General features: G+C 53.8%; 1 protein-coding gene across 1 annotated transcript; it reads left to right on the top strand.

Moving 5' to 3' along the window:
- Positions 1–6157: 6157 nt before the first annotated feature.
- Positions 6158–15712, top strand: SERPINH1 (serpin family H member 1). The gene is made up of 5 exons (XM_080641254.1): positions 6158–6314; positions 10051–10715; positions 11879–11977; positions 12086–12318; positions 14705–15712. Exons 2-5 carry the CDS (start codon positions 10094–10096, stop codon positions 15005–15007), a joined length of 1257 nt encoding a protein of 418 aa, XP_080497380.1. The 5' UTR covers positions 6158–6314; positions 10051–10093; the 3' UTR covers positions 15008–15712.
- The last annotated feature ends 1227 nt before the right edge of the window (positions 15713–16939 follow it).

Below are 16939 nucleotides of genomic sequence, written 5' to 3'. Positions count from 1 at the left end.
AACTCCTTTAGCTTTTTCTTATTTGGAAAGCTCTTTTATCTGGCCTTTGATTCTAAATGATAGCTTTGCTGGGTGGAGTAATCTTGGTTGTAGGTTCTTGGTTTTCATCACTTTGAAAATTTTCTGCCAATCTCTTCTGGTCTGCTCAGTCACATATTTTTAAAGCTCCCGATGCAAACTGCCTTCTGGAAAGGATGTCCCAATTCTTCCTCCTGCCAACAGTGTGGATGAACACTTCTTCCTGTTTAAAATGAGATCCCTCAGATCCTTCCAGATCTTGCTCAGATCTCCATGTTACAGATGAAGAGACTGATGCACAGAGTAGTGCAGTGACTTTCCAAGGTCCCTCAGTGAGTGGTGGCACCCAAACTTCCTAACTCCCAGGCTGGGTTCTTTTCCCTTTGCCTGCCAGGCTGTCATCTTCAGGGCTGTCCTTACTCCAATCACAGCCTTTTGCTGTCCTAATGTGTATGTACAAGGCCAGGTGTGAGTGGAACTGACAGGAGATTGCTCAGAGGACAGAGCAGGAATGGTCAAAGGGGCTTCTTATGGTTAGGTAGAATTTGATGAGGAGAAGAGATGAGCAGTGTGTAGAGTGAAGATGCTAACATTATTGAGAGTTCTCCAAATGCTTTCCATCTCCTGTGCTTCTCATCATCCTCGAGATTATCATTCCTGTTTTATAGAGGAACTAGATCCTGGGCACATAGCTAAAACAGAGCCGAGCTAGGACAGATCTCATGGCTCCTGACCCCCAAACTAGGGCTTCTTGTACTCTATCACTCTAGGAAGACTGTCCTGGGCTGAAGCAGATTAGGGCTGGGGTGGGGGTGGGGTCAGAGCTCATCAGTCCCTTTCCTGAGTGTCAGAGATGCTAAGACAGGGAGGGCAGCCCTGTGGCTGATTGGGGCATCATTATTATCACAGCTGTCACCGTCACCTGGAGGGGAGAAGAACTGGGTGCTGGACAGGTGGGTGGCACCAGGTGAAGGGAAGGGACAGGCAGCATTTAACAACTATACTACCACCCTACCAGCCCTCCTGGCCTGGCCTTGCAGGCAGCTGGAGCTGTTTCCATGGGCTGTGAGAAGAGACCTGGGAGAGCAAGGCTGGAGGATGAAGGAAGCTCCCAGTCCACCCAAAATAAGATGTACTCCCCGCTCCCCAAACCTAAGCTTTCTTATGAGCATCATCCCTTGCTCTGGCGCTAAGTAGGGAGAGAGCTTTGCCCAGGGACGCCCCAGGCCTGTACTTGCAAATTGGCATGCCTGGTACAAGGTGTAGGGCAGTGAAGGGGTTTGGACTTTTTCTAGGGACCACAGGGGGCCACAAGAGGGTTTTGAACTGGTGCACTGGCTGGAGCCCTGGGCTGGCCCAGGAGCCCTGTCCCTGTGTTCTGCCCCTGGCTCATTCCTTTTCCCAATGGGATCTATGTCCTGCATTGTGGGGGTTTTGGCACCACACACATAAGAGATGCTCAAGAAAAGCCTGAGGTTTTGAGATGAAGGCTGGGAGATGCCAACTGGCAGGCAGTGGGGTGCAAAGAAAAGTCACACTCTCTCATTTTATAAATGGAAATGGAAGCCCAGAGAGGGAAAGGGACTTCCCCAAGGCTTCACAGGTAATAGGGGTTAAGAGATGAGAGTGGTTAGAATGTGGCCCCCACACTGCACCGAAGGGTCATGGGTTTGATTCTCAGTCAAGGGCACAAACCTGGATTGCGGTTCACTCCTCGCCCCCAGTCAAGGTGCGTGTGGGAAGCAACCAGTTGATGTGTCTCTCTCACATGGATGCTTCTCTCTCTGTGCCCCTCTACCTTCCTCCCTCCCTGTCTCTCTGAAAAGCAATGGGAAAAACATCCTCATGTGAGGATTAACAAAAAAATGAACAAACAAAAACAACAACAAAAAGACAATGAGAGTAGAATCACAGACTTCCGACTTCTTGGCTTCGCCCTTCCCCTCCCCCCCCCCCCCCCCCCCCCCGTCCCTTTGAGTCCGTGCCAGCATACAGGTACCTATTCAGCATCTGTGCCATGTGTGGTGTACTCGTGTTGCTAGAAAGTTACGCAGACGTGTGTGTATGCATTGCATTAAAGAGCCACAGTGTGTGGACATGTGTGCCCGCAGTGTCGTGTCAGTGGGTGTGTGTCTCCCGGGTGTTGTGGTAGGCATGTGGGCGAAGGCACTGTGTGCTTTTCTAAGCACCAGGACTGCAGACGGGTGGGGGTGGGTCCTGCCGGCTCTGGGAGGAGCAGGGAGGGATTATGTGCTTGCCCACCCCCACACCGGCCTCCCACCCTCCAACGTGGCAGCATCAGGACAGCCTTTTCTGTTGGAAGGCTGCAGTCAGACAGACTCAGAGATTGCAGAAATTGCGTTTCCCTGACTCATGCTTTGGGCTGCCAGCACATTCTTGGCTCCCAGCCAGCATCTCAAAGAAGACTGGCCTGTGGTGGCCCCGGCTAGCTGAGGGAGGACAGCCTGGTTACAGGCACCTTTCTGGGCCCCAGTTCTATCACATGTACTAGTAAAAGGAGAAAGGGATTACACTTCCGTTCAACTAATGTCCTATAATTAAAAGTGAGATACTGTTTAGGGTGCCCAGCCCAGGGCCTGGCTTCAGGGAAGTGCCTCTTAAGTGTCACTTCCCTTTCCTCCCCTCCCCCACCTCCCCATGGACACAGACCTAGTTCAAATCCCAGTTCTGACTGCAACTTTGCAGTATGCCCTTGGACACACTTAGACTCCCCGATCTTCCGTTTTCTCATGTTTAAAACGAGGACATTTTTACTTAACCTGAAAGTATTCAATATGATAATATGAATGTACTGAGCACTTAAATGATGTTAGTTTTTGTCCTAGAATTCTATAGGGCGAGGGCTGCATGAATTTAGCCATCGACACCAAAGAACGCTGCTTCTGCAATACCTGGCAGAACTGGGCCTGCCTACCTGGGCCTGTCCCGCTCTGGGCCTCAGTTTCCCCCTTCGTACAGTGTGAATACAGTTGAACTTGATGGTTTTCTATTTCCTGTTGCCCACACCTCTTGGGACCTAGAGAATATCCAGCTGAGCCCCTGTGGGAGGTGAGGGGAGAGCAGGAACAACTGCAACAGGGAGCGGAAGGCACTGGAGGAACCAGGCAGGAAACACGGGAGTTTCTCTGCAGTTCACACCCTCTCCCCACTCCCAAAAGAGCACTTTTTCCAGAAAGTGCAGCCTGGGAGTGTGGGGGAAGGGCGGCAGTCAGCAGGGCCTGAGCTGGGCTCAGAGCTAAGAATACTGTGGCAAAGGCTCTTGAAATTTTTTTGCTGATCTTGGAAATTTAAAGGAGCCTTACCCTTCTTTCTTCAGGGAGGCTGCGCTTGGAGCCCAGCAGACTCAGGCTGCCACTTCCCATCACTAGTGAGTGAAGCATCACCTGCCACCCTTCCTATGCCTCTTCTGCCCTATCCTAGGCTGGGCACTGGGGACTCAAATGAGAAGGAGAAGGCCCCCTGCCCGTCCTAAGTCTCCAGTGACAATACAGGGCGATGGCACAGAGATAATGGGGCAGAGAGGAGGCTTCTGACCCAGTCTGAGCTACAGTAGGGGTCTGCGAGGCTGGCAGAGAGTCTTCAGACCCAGCCCCCGCTCTAGGCCTCAGCTCCCCTATCTTTCAATAGAGGGCATTGCTCCTTTCCACTGTGACTTTCTAGGACTCTGGGTTTATTCAACAGCAGGAGCCTCAGTTTACCCCTCCCCCTCAGGGCGGTCACTGAGAGTCATAGCTCTCAGCTTTCCCCTAAAGTGTTGGTGAGGCCTCAGAGAGCTAAGAGAGAGAAGAGTGTGGAAGAAGGGAAATCTCTGTGGGATTTTGGTAACGGGACCTGCTGGAAACCAAGGCAAACCCCTCTTTCATCCCACCAGCTTTCATGGACCTTTAGCTCCCTGGCCAATTACCATCTGAGGGCCAAACTGGGGGTAGGTGGTGGGGTAGAAGGTGAGGTCTGGCCTGGGATGCAGATGGTTTTCCTGGACAGCAATGACTTCTCCTTATGAGCAATATATATCCTTAGAAACAATACACACCGAGGCAAGAAGGAAGCACATGAGAACCAGGACGGCTGCTCCAAAGAGATGACCACACCCTAAGACCGGAAGATTTGCTATGGGTCAGACCTGTCCTATGCAAGAATCCTGGGCTGCCTCCCAGGGAGTGAGCTCCATCCTTGGCGGTGCCCGGGTGCTGGCCTTTTTTGGGAGACTATAGGGAGGACTTCTGCCTGGCGCTGTAGACAGGAATCCACAACCTCTAAGATGCCTTGCAGCCCACAGTCTTTAACACTTTTGTTCCAAGGTTCTTTGAATGAGATTTAACCTTCTAAGATTTTTTAGGTGGATTCCAAGATTTCATGGGTCTCTGAGTAAGATGTCATATTCTATAGTAATCACTTTAGGATTCAAGTAATCTCCGCATCTTTGACCCTGAGTCTGAAGCTCTTGGGATCTCAGAGTTCCCACAGTCCTTGCAATCAGACTTTGAGCTGTGCCTAACCCAGACTGAGAAGTTAGTCCCTGCCACCAGGCTGGGGTGGCCAGGAAGGGCCCTCCCCACCACTGCTGCCAGGGGCCCGGAAGATTTATCACCCCATTGCTGGGGCTCATTTGCTCCCTAAGATCCAGGAATACACCTGGAAGAAAGATGTTCAGCACAGTTTGTTGACTGACTGAATGAGTGAGTGAATGAAGTGTTCCTTCAGCTCCATACTGTGCCCATCTGTTACCTATCATTTCACTATTGAAGAAGATTGGGGCCTGGCTGGCATGGCTCAGAGGCTGAGTGTTGACCTATGAACCAGGAGGCCACAGTTCCATTCACAGTCAGAGCATATGCCTGGGTCTCGGGCTCAATCCCCAGTGTGAGGTGTGCGGGAGGCAACCAATCAATGATTCTCTCTCATCATTGAAGTTTCTATCTCTCTCTCCCTCTCCCTTCCTATTTGAAATCAATAAAAATATATTAAAAAAAAAAGATTGGGGAGGAGTAAGAGTTTCCTAAATAATCTTCTGTCTTCCTCAGTTCCCTACTAGCATTCACAACCCCGACTCAGGATGTACTTCCTCAAGGGCAGGGACTTTGTCCTGTCTTCAGCACCTAGAACAAAACTGAGTCCCCCAGCTCAGCTCAGATATCAAGGGGTTATCAGCTGTGGGAGGGTGAGGTGGGAGTAGTTGATAGTGAGACCTGGGCCAGTGGGAGGGGACCAGACAGGAGGGGGGGCAGGGGTGACCAAGGAGAGAGAAAAATAGGGACAATACTTTCAACAATAAAGATCAATTAAAAAAAACAACAACAAAACAAAAAAACCCAGACAGGGAAGAAAGCCTAGACTGGTCTGTGCCCATAATGACAGCACCACATTTCACAGCCAAAGGAACTAAGGCTCAGCAAAGGAGAGTAACTTGGGGGTCACACAGCACATTACTTAGTGTGCACCCCTCCAGGCCCCACAGGACCACCTGATGTTCCCGCGTATCTGTGCCTCTATCACTTTCAACACTTTCCGGGTGAGTGAGGGTCAGGTACTGGGTCTGGTTCGGGTCCCTCTCCTCCTCAGGTGGGTAACGGAAGTTAAACTGAGTTGGGGAGAAACTGCGGATGGAGAAGGGAGCTGCCTCCCAACCTCTGACCACCTCCCTGAGACAAAGGAGAGGGGCCCTGACGCGGAGAGGGCGTGTAGGGGAACCAAACGTTTCAACTCCACAACAGGGTGGGGTCTGGGGAGTGGATCCCCTCCCGGAAAAGCCCATGCAGGGAAAGGGGTGCTGGAAGGAATGTGAGATCGGGGAGGTGGGGGGTGCGGAGAGCCTGGGGATGGGCAGGGGGCTGGACCCAGGAGCCCCGTGTCCCCTCCAGCTCAGCCGTCCGAACTCCACCCACCCCAAACTCCGGGACCACAAGGATCGGAGTCTCCCGAGTCGGAGGACTCCTGCCTCTGCAGGTCGCGTAGGTCCAGGCGCCGACCCCGCGGCGGGGTCTCCCCCGCGCCCCACCCGACGACGGAGGCAGTAGGACCCAGGGGCTGGGAGAGCGCCCGCAGAGAGAGGGGCGGGAGCAGGGCGGTTTGGGGGAGGTCTTTGGCTTTTTTTGGCGGAGCCCGGGTGCCCTCCGGAAGCTTTTCTAACTTTCCAGAAGTTTCTCGGGACGGGGCGGGAGGAGGGGACACCATATATAGATCCGGGGATAGGTGGAGCATCGGAGAGTGGTCTGTCCGTCCGCCCGTGGCTCCAGTGCCTGAGCTCTGTCCCCGCGCCAGCCCGGCCGGCCCAGGTGAGGGGCGGGAGCTGCCCGGGCTTGGGGGTGGGGGTGGGGGGTTGCTCAAGGGAGTGAGAGGGGCGGTCGGCTCCCGGGAGGGGTTGGAGGCCAGCCCAGAGCCTGCAAACCGGAGTCCCTGCACTTTGGGGGCAGCTGGAGGGTTCGAATTGAGAACCCGGGGCTAGGTGGCCCTGGCGGGACAGCCTGAGGGCAGAGACCAGAGCCGGTTGGGGATCCAGAAAAAGTGCAGGCTTCCCCAAAAGTGTGGTGCAGGGGTGTGATGACCGAGAGGACACAGTGGGGCTGGGGCCGGGGATGCTGAGACTGGACCCTCTGTAGGGACCAGGAATGAGATGGGTCCTGGGGCTCCTTCCAGGGACAGGGTGACCCGGCCAGCCCTGCAAGTCGGGAGCTGAGGGGAAGCTGACTAGAAGGCGTTGAGTCACCCTGGCCGCTGCCACCTGGTTCCCGGAGTAACTGCAGGGTTAAGGCTACTTCAGAGGCCGGCTTCCCTGCCCCCAACTTAGGGCATTCCTGAGGCTGCTGGAGTGGGGGAAGAAGAATGAAACCGCTTCCAGCCCGGCCCTAGGGCCTGGCCCCTCCTCTTCCCTGGCTTCCGCCTGGTCCCTTCGGGCTGCTGGGCCCGGATGGAGGCCAGGGGAAATTAGGGGGCTTTGGTTCCCTGGAAGTCTGGATGGGACCACACCCTTCGGCCCATCCCCCCTTCCTGAGGCCTCCTGGTCTCGTCCTTTTGTCTCTGTTCACAAGGATTCCCAGCAGGTTTTTTTTACTGGCTGTGTAATGGGACACCACATCCAGTCCTCTGAAGGGGCTCTGTGGGTGCTTCTGGGGTTCGCGGGGAGCCCTGTGCTAGAGGCCTGACCCCTCAGTTTCTCCCATGGTACAGTGAGGTGGGTGATCTCCAGGTCCCCATAGATCTGGGACTGGTTAGGCCTTCTTCCCTGCTACAGGCAGGGCAGGGCAGGGCAGGGCAGGGTAGGCTGAAGATGGGGTCCTTTTTTGGGGGCTGGGCCTTCCAGGCCCTTCCTTACCACCACCCCAGCTCTACCCTATCCCATCCTCCTCACTCCTCTGTTTTCTTTCAGAATGAAAAAGGCAGGCATTGACCTCCCCCAGAGGCAGTTTCAAGGTACTTTAGACCCCCTCAAGTGTTTGAGACCCTCTCTGGTGGCCCTGCTGGCAGCTGCTCCCCTTCCCTCTTTCGTACAAAAACACGGAATACAGTCTCAACTCAGTCCTGCTTGCTGTGGCGTCTGATGGTGTATTTTTCTTTGTGGGCCTAACTGGCCTAAGGGCTGGAATTTCTCTGTGGAAACATGGGCTGGGCTGTGGGAGGTCGGCTTGCTTGCAGTAACTTGCCTTCCTCCGTTCCTGCTCCTGGGTTAACAGGCAGTCCTTCTCCACTGCCACGCATCTCCCTGCAGAGGCCCATGTGTGCCCTGGAAGCAAGGCAAAGAGGCTCCATGGCTCCCCATGGGACCTGAACATGGGCCTGCTTCCCAGCTTGGAAGCCCCCCTCTAGTGGTTGGAGATAATTCCGTTTCCAGACTGCCACGTCACTGCCCACTGCCGCAGCAGGAGGAGAAGCAGGAGCGCAGCTGTGTGGCTGCTTGAGGAATCCCAAACTAGTGATTTGGTGCTTTCTTGAAAAGCCCCACCCAGCCCTTTGAGGTTCCCTTGGCTGGGAGTGGGGGCTGTCAAGATGGTGACTGCTGCCACGTGGCAGGGCTGTGTGCTGGTCTTCTTGACTGTCTCCCAAGAAGATGCTGGTGGCTTCTAGGGGTCTGAGCTCTGTCATCAGCTGTCTGGACTAGAGGGGGCCTTTGAAGAGGGTGACCATGTGCCTGTTGTCTTGGCATAATAATTGGTAGTGCCTCATTCTACTCTTTTGAGTGGCTTTGTTTGTACGATAATTATATGGTCACTGCCTTTGAGGCTCCAGGCCTGGTGAGGGAAGGAGGTAGGGCTGGGAAGAAGGTGGCCAGGCCCTGAGATATGTCCTCCCCAAGCTGTACTTTAGGATGAGTCCCTCTCTTACCTCCAAAATCTGTACTCTAGGGCAGTGGTCGGCAAACTGCGGCTCGCAAGCCACATGCGGCTCTTTGGCCCCTTGAGTTTTTAGCAAAGGCCAGCTTAGGAGTACCCTAATTAAGTTAATAACAATGTACCTACCCATATAGTATAAGTTTAAAAAATTTGACTCTCAAAAGAAATTTCAATCGTTGTACTGTTGATATTTGGCTCTGTTGACTAATGAGTTTGCCGACCACTGCTCTAGGGTATAGATCTCTCTTGTACCTTCCCCCAGGCATTGTGGATCTCCAGGCCTTCCCCTCTCTCCCCATGGACCCTTTCCTTCTCCTCTGCCCTGCACCTTTAAGGAAGGAGCAGCCCAGTGTTGGGGGTGGGCTGCTTGGGTTCACTGGGTGGCTGAAGCATTAGAGTCTTCCCACAAACCCAGTGCTCCCACAAGCAAGCCCAAGTCCTGAGGGTCTTCCACCAGGACTCTGACTTTTTGCTCCTCCTTGAGGAGGACCATGAGATGGCATCGGTCAGAGCAGTGGGATCCAGGGTCCCTTCCGACCCTTTCCTTTGCCCTGTCACTCTTCTGTCCTGCTGCATGAAAATAGAGGCAGAAATTACCTGAAGGAGGGGGACTGTAGAAATGTTCTATGTAGAGAAACTGTTCTGATTGGAGACCCCAGAGAGTGGAGTGAAGTTTATCTTAGGGGACCTAAGGGCATCCCTGAACCCACAAAGCAGATGGCTGTCCTCAGCTTCCTGGGAGGCTGAACACACATCTGGCCAGTCTGTGGGGGAAGGCGGAAGAGGGGGTGTCACTGCCCCATTGAACTGTAACTTACCCCCTCCCCCAGTATCCTTCCTCTCAGGAAACCTATTCTCCCACCCAACCTAGCTCTTGTCCTGGGGATTTCCCATCACTCCAGAGGCCGTGGACAAATGGGCAGGCCTTGGGCATGAAGACGGAGATCCTTACAACTTGGAAAGTAGAGACTGAGGCTCAGAGAGGGGTGGCACACACCTGTGTGTACACATACACACTCTGAAAGTCACCCTGGGGCTGAGCGGAGCATCTGGGCTTTCCCATTTAATAAGTGAGCCAGCCAATGACTCATTAACATCCAGGACGGAATGAAAGGCCTGGGGAGAGGAACGGGCCTACGATTCGGTCCTTTATGGCTTCCTTTGCCAAGCTACCTAGGCTTCATGCAGACCCTTAGCCCATCTTCCACTTTTTTCCACTGGAAAAGGACCTCATGTTTGTATAAGATGAGAACTAACCTTTATACAAACTGGCCAAGTGGCCCTGTTTCTGTTCTTTCAGCAACAACTGAGGCCTTTTGTGTGCTAGGCACTGGGGATCTTGAGGGAAGCCAGACTGGCTAGGGTTCCTATCCTCCTGGAGGTCACAGACTAGTTAGGGATGGAAATAATACCTAATAATCACATCAGCCTAAGTGTTGTAAGTTCAGTGCAAGAAATCACTAGGGTGGATGTGATGACTTCCCAGCAACCCTGCTTTGGATGAGAAGCCAAACCAGGCCTCTGTGAGATGGGCAGACTAAGGCCCCCCAATCTGGGAAATCCTGAGTTAGGTCTGAACTCTATTTTCTTAATCCTATCTCCAGGGAGCTTGGTGGCAGCCAGAGGCAAGGGACGGTTGTTGGGGAGGGCTGCCTAGGGCTTCAGGGCCACATTCTCTCTGCAGCCCTCACAGGTCCTCCGTGGCGCACACAACCCACCTCCCAGCCATGCGCTCCCTCCTGCTCACCAGCACCTTCTGCCTCCTGGCCATGGCCCTGGCTGCCGAGGTGAAGAAACCCGTGGCCGCAGCAGCCCCTGGCACTGCTGAGAAACTGAGTCCCAAGGCAACCACACTCGCAGAGCGCAGCGCCGGCCTGGCCTTCAGCCTCTACCAGGCCATGGCCAAGGACCAGGCGGTGGAGAACATCCTGTTGTCGCCCGTGGTGGTGGCCTCCTCGCTGGGGCTTGTGTCCCTGGGCGGCAAGGCAGCCACTGCGTCGCAGGCCAAGGCGGTGCTGAGCGCGGAGCAGCTCCGAGACGAGGAGGTGCACGCGGGCCTGGGTGAGCTGCTGCGCTCGCTCAGCAACAGCACCGCGCGCAATGTGACCTGGAAGCTGGGCAGCCGCCTGTACGGGCCCAGCTCGGTGAGCTTCGCCGAGGACTTCGTGCGCAGCAGCAAGCTGCACTACAACTGCGAGCACTCCAAGATCAACTTCCGCGACAAGCGCAGCGCCCTGCAGTCCATCAACGAGTGGGCCTCACAGACCACCGATGGCAAGCTGCCCGAAGTCACGAAGGAGGTGGAGCGCACAGATGGCGCGCTGCTGGTCAACGCCATGTTCTTCAAGCGTGAGTCCGGCGGGGCGGGGCGGGGCGGGGCCTCCTGTCCCCAGAGCCCCTAGCAAGTTGATCCATATTCCTGTGCCCAGTACCGCCCTGCTTGTCATTAAATCCTCATAACAACCACAGAGGCAGGCACTGTTATTAAACCTTTCACACACAAGACATTAGGTCCAGAGAGGTGTAGTGCTGTGTCTAAAGGAATGGGACAGATGCAAGCCCAGCGGAGGGACTCCAGAGGAGGCACTCCCACTGTGTTTCAGTCACTACAAAGTGCTATGCTTGTCTTGGAATCAAAACAGTTCAATAATCACTTGTGTCTCAGTAGCGAACTGGAGAAAGGCCCCACACCTGTGATCATGCCTGATCCTCAAAACAACTCTGGGGGCAGGCGGTGTTCCCTCCATTGCACAGGTGAGGAAACTGAGGCTCAGCTAGGACTTAGGCCCAGGTATATCTGTGTTGAGGTGAAAATTTGATTTGGGGTTAATGCTTATTTTTGAGTACCTATGTGGACACCATTGTTCCTCTCATGGTGTGCTGTGAGGATGAGGTACCCTTCTTTTTACAAATAAGGGGCCCTAGGTAGGAGGGGTGAAAGGCCTCATAGCCAGTCAGCGGCTGTGTCTGGATTTGAACACAGGTCAGGTTATGAGGTAGGGCAGGCTCAGGCCACTGTCACACATGCATGGTTTTCTGGGTCATGTTTCTGGCCACATAGATAGACTTGCAGACAAGACTTAAGGGTAGTCTTGGGACACTCCCTGCCCAGGGCACACCCCCCTCAGTTACTAGGTGGGGTGAGAAGTCCAGCTCAGCACATGTTGCCCAAATGTCTGACAGGGGCACCAAGGCAGAGGCCACACATGGCAGTGGCTGAGTGTCCTTCCGAAGGAAGTCCCTGCCCTATGGAAACAGCCAGGCCCTGACTGTAGAGAGCCAAAGCAGGAAACCTGTCCTGGGGCCAGGACCCCTGCCCCCCAAAGCAGGACACATGTGCTCTGTGGGCCCGGTGCTTGAGGGTGGGGAGGGGAAGGTGGGCTGCAGCTGAGACTCGGAGATTGGAACAAAGGCCTGTGGTAGAGATAAATCCAGGGTGTGTGGTTGGAGAGGGCTGTGTCCTGAGGGAGGTGACATCTATTTCTGACCTTGTATCCCACTCCCTACTGCAGCACACTGGGATGAGAGATTCCACCACAAGATGGTGGATAACCGAGGCTTCATGGTGACCCGTTCCTATACTGTGGGTGTCACGATGATGCACCGGACAGGTAGGTGCCTTGCAGAGCAGGGGGCCAAGGTGGGGATCCCAGGGTACTTGGGGCCTGGCCCACCACTGCCCCACAGTGTGCTCAGTGCCCCCTCTGCTCTTTTCCCAGGTCTCTACAACTACTATGACGATGAGAAGGAGAAGCTGCAAATTGTGGAGATGCCCCTGGCCCACAAGCTCTCCAGCCTCATCATCCTTATGCCCCACCATGTGGAGCCCCTGGAGCGCCTTGAAAAGATGCTGACCAAAGAGCAGCTGAAGACCTGGATGGGGAAGATGCAGAAGAAGGCTGTTGCCATCTCCCTGCCCAAGGGTGTAGTGGAAGTGACCCACGACCTTCAGGTAAGGGGTGGCCCAACTCAGGGCCCCTGGGCTTATAGGAGGCGGGTACTTGGGGCATCCATCACCAGCTCAGCAAGTCTGTCCTGAGCCTCTCTGGGTGTCTAGGCAGTATAGAGCTCTGTTTTCAGGGTAACTGGTGGAGGAGGCATAGGCCCTGCTCTTGGGAAGATGATGATAACATCAGTACCTAAATATAATTGAGCACTTGCTGTGTGCCAGGCACTCGTCTAAGCACTTTACATGTATTAAACTCTTGATCCTCAGAACAACTTTATTAGGTAGGACTATCAACCTTATTTTACAGATGAGGAAACTAAGGCTCAGAAAGATTGGATAATTTAAAGTCACACAACCAATATCTCAGACATTTGGCACTAAGCCATGCCCTTAATCTTGTGATGCCTCTGAAGGTCTGAATGCCCCAGTTGTAGACTGTTCAAGCTAGAGGATCGTCCACTATGCAGTAATAAGACTAATCATGGCTTTCAGCTACGGGTCGTTTGGGATGACTGGAAACATAACTCATCTGCTCAACATGATTACCCCCTCATGACCAGTGGCTTGAGAGACTAAGGTCATCCTGGCTAATAAGTGGTGGAGCTGCAATTAGTCCTGCAGGTGAAAGCTTAGCGTGGCCTTTTTTAAAAATATATTTTATTGATTTTTTTTACAGAGAGGAAGGGAGAGGGATAGAGAGTTAGAACATTGAAGAGAGAGAAACATCAATCAGCTGCCTCCTGCACGCCCCCTACTGGGGATGTGCCCACAACCAAGGTACATGCCCTTGACAGGAATCGAACCTGGGACCCCTCAGTCCGCAGGCCGACGCTCTATCCACTGAGCCAAACCGGTTAGGGCTAGAGTGGCCTTTTTGTCAATAAGGAGAGAGGTGTGTTTTTTACCTACTCCAAAGGGAAAACTTTCAGCTCATTCTTGCCTTGGATGCCAAACATGGTTTCTTGACAGGCCTCTTACCCAGAGAACTGATTCAGTCTTGCTGCTAAGAGAGCATGGTGAGAGAAAGCTTGAGGTGAAATGGGAGTGAAGTTCCAAACCAGAGACTAGTGGAGCTCAGGTGGTCTGTCCAGTAGATAGCACTCAGGGTTCTGGTGAGGAGCTATCACCCCTCTGCAGTGGCTGTTACCTGACACCATTCTCCCTTTCTCTCTGCTGTGTCTTCCTGGAACCCATCAGTCCATGGGGTAGATTCAGTTGGGAAATTCGAAGTGAGTGACTTGCTAAGGTCATCAGGACTGAAATAGCTGGGCCTAGAATGCCTGTCCCAGGACCAATTTGTCCATGCTGGGGAGGGAGACGATCCTGCCGAAGCCTGGGCCCTGGAGGCTGCTGTTCACTCAGCCCACAGTCCTTTACTGCTCCTCTTCTGCTCTGAGAACCAGGGAGAGCCTTGGACATGGGCCCTGCCTTGGGGGAGGTCTGAGCCAGGAAGGAGACAGAGGGAGGGCAGGGGGACTGAGGCCAGGAAGGCATGGCTCCAGTCCTGTGGGAGAGGGAAGTTTCCCAGATGATGTGGTATCTAAAGAGCCCTACAGGGAGAGAGGGTGGCCATCGAGATGCCTTCGAGGATGCTGGTTGCTCAGTGGGGCTGTGGAATGGAGAACAGGGTGGGGTGTGCTTAATGGCTGAGGCTGTGGTGTAAGAGCTTGTACTTGGCTTCCCAGGGCTGTGCAGAGCCATGGACAGGGTGTATGTGTGTATGTGCTTGAACTTTTTACTATGGAAATGTATAGAGATATTTTTAAAGTAGATTTATGTAATGAACCTTCATGTATCTATCACCTAGCTTCAACCGTCATCCACTCATGACCAATAAGGATTCATCTATACATACCCATTCCTCCCCATCACATTATTTTGAAGCAAATCCCAGACATCATTTCACTCTGAAAAGGTCTTAAACCCCAGTGTGACTTGGTCATAGCTGTCCTTAGATCAGCCTTTCCTGAACTTGAGTGTGCCGAGAATTACCTGAAGAGTTTGTTTAGAAAGGTTCTGGCTCTGCCCCCAGAGACGCTGATTCCAGGGTCCTGGGCTGGGGTCAGGGAGTGTGCATTTCATATGAGCTCTCCAGTGGTGCTGATGCTGGCTCTTAACCACCCGCACTTGGAGAAGCACTGCTCAAGATTGCTCGGCAGGGCCAGGGATGCATCCTGCCTTTCCCCCACGAGACTTAGTTTCCTCATCTGTGAAGTGGAGATTACAAGCTCTTACAGGCTTGTCATGAGAGCTGAAGTGCCCATGCCATGCCTGGCACACAAGGTGGCCATGGAAGGTGAGAGAAGGTGGGTGGTATGGGTGGAGGGTGAAGGTCTGGAAGCCTTGTCCACGGTGGCTTCACCTGGTACCCACCCACCTGGTTCCACAGAAACACCTGGCTGGCCTGGGTCTGACTGAGGCCATCGACAAGAACAAGGCAGATCTGTCACGCATGTCGGGCAAGAAGGACCTGTACCTGGCCAGTGTGTTCCATGCCACCGCCTTCGAGTGGGACACAGAGGGCAACCCCTTTGACCAGGACATCTATGGGCGTGAGGAGCTGCGCAGCCCCAAGCTCTTCTACGCCGACCACCCCTTCATCTTCCTGGTTCGAGATTCCCAGACCGGCTCCCTATTGTTCATTGGGCGCCTGGTTCGGCCCAAGGGTGACAAGATGCGAGATGAGTTGTAAGGCCCTAGGGCGTGGGCATGGGATGGCAGGAGGCAACTGAAGGCTCCTGAGACACATGGGTGCTATGGGGTGGGGAGAGCTGAGGTACTGACCTTGGATATTCCATGGGGTGGGAGGGTGGGGGAGGGGGGGAACAGCAGGCTTCCTGTGCGTCAGAGCAGACCTTCCAGCCACCATTCACTCTGCTCGGACATAGGCTCCCAGATAATCATGATGCTGAGCCCAGCCCCACATCCTGTGGGACCTGAGCAGTAGTCATGCCCCGCCCTCAGAGTCCTCAATCAGTGTTCATATTTATAGCCAGCGCTTTCTCATCTGAGAGGCGGAGCTAGGGCTTCGGCTGAGCTCTCCTGGAATGGGGACCCTCCTCTCCTAATACCACCACCACCATCTCAGCTCCATCCCCAATCTCCTCCCATCTCCCCTCAACAATAAAAACTAGGTGCTGCAGCCCCTGGGATAGGCATCCCCACAGTAGCCCTGGCCCCAGTGAGGGGATCAGGAAATAGCTCCTGTGGGGGCTCCTGGGTAGACTCTGGTCAGGTATTATGGGGGTGAACTTTTTTTCCCTTTAATAGATTTTCAAAGATGGGGAGGGAAGGGAGAAAATGCGCCTTTGTTGCTATCAAACCAAGAACTTATTTGTACAATTTTTTTTCAATAAAACTTTTCCAATAAAATTTTGTTGGAGCATGAAGATGGTTGGATCAAAGATGCCCATGTCATTCTTCCTCGGGGACAAGAGCTCCTTCTGTTCAGCCAGGTTTGCTACTAACAGCCCATGCCAGGCTGTGAAATGCTGGCAGCTAACCACAGATGACACGGTGTGGGAGGCCGATGACACTGCGGCAGGCCTGCTACATGCTGACTCGGGAGATTGCTTCTCAGCTCGGGGGTGGGGGGGGGGGGAGTGGGGGGGTGGGGGGAGGGCGGCCCTGGAGAGGTGGCTGCAGGGCCAGAGTGATGGCACTGCATCTGGAGCCCAGGACATCCCAGTCCTGTTGTAGGGGCCCCAGGCTTTGGCCCCTAACCTCTCACTTCAAGCTTACCTCCTTCACAAGCATCCGGGGCCAGTGGATACAGGCTCAGGCTGCCTGACTGGGCAGGAAGGAGCTTGTGGGATCCTTGCTCTGTGTTTGCGTTTGTAGCAGAAGAGGGACCTGCCATTGTCCTCACTTTGGTTCCTTCTCATGGTCCTCAGGACTCCTGACACCACGGCTCAGGGAGGGAGAGGGGGAGTGGGATATACAGGATAGAAAACCCATGGCAGAGGAGGCAGGGAGCAGAGGAAACTGGATTTGAGCCCCACCCCTGCGTCTTGCTGGCTATGTGACCTTGGACAAGTTACTCCCTTTGGGCACATCTCTGTCTTCTCTCTCTCAACAACTCTGCCCTGGGGGTTGTTGGTCTAGGGAGGATCCTGCCTACTGGGAAGTCCTGTTGGAGTCCTCTAAGATCTGAATGTGGTGCAGAAAGGCCAGCTGACTTACTCCCATTACTACTACAATGTAATTTAACACAGCTGTTCAGAGCTCCAGATCTGTCCTATGCTGTGGACCCAATAAATTAGATCTCTGCCCTCAAGGGGCTTCACCTAGAGGTAGATACTTAAACAATAACAAGTGTGCTTGGTACTCACTGTGTTCCAGTCCCTGGATCAGTCTGCTTCCAGACATGCCACATGTATTCCCCTGCCTCAGGGCCTTCCCACTAGCTGTTCTGCATGGCAAGTGGTTCTTCTATGTCTTTGCAGGGCTGCTTTTATTGATTTCAGAGAGGAAGGGAGAGGAAGAGAGAGATAGAAACATCAGTGATCAGAGAGAATCATTAATTGGCTGCCTCCTGCATGCTCCCTACTGGGGATTGAGTCTGAAACGTGGGCATGTGCCCTAACTGGGAATCGAACCATGACCTCCTGGTTCATAGGTCGGC

Source organism: Plecotus auritus (genome assembly GCF_963455305.1).
Source record: "Plecotus auritus genome assembly, chromosome: 9".
Classification (NCBI taxonomy): domain Eukaryota; kingdom Metazoa; phylum Chordata; class Mammalia; order Chiroptera; family Vespertilionidae; genus Plecotus; species Plecotus auritus.
This window is presented reverse-complemented; position numbering and strand designations above follow the sequence as displayed.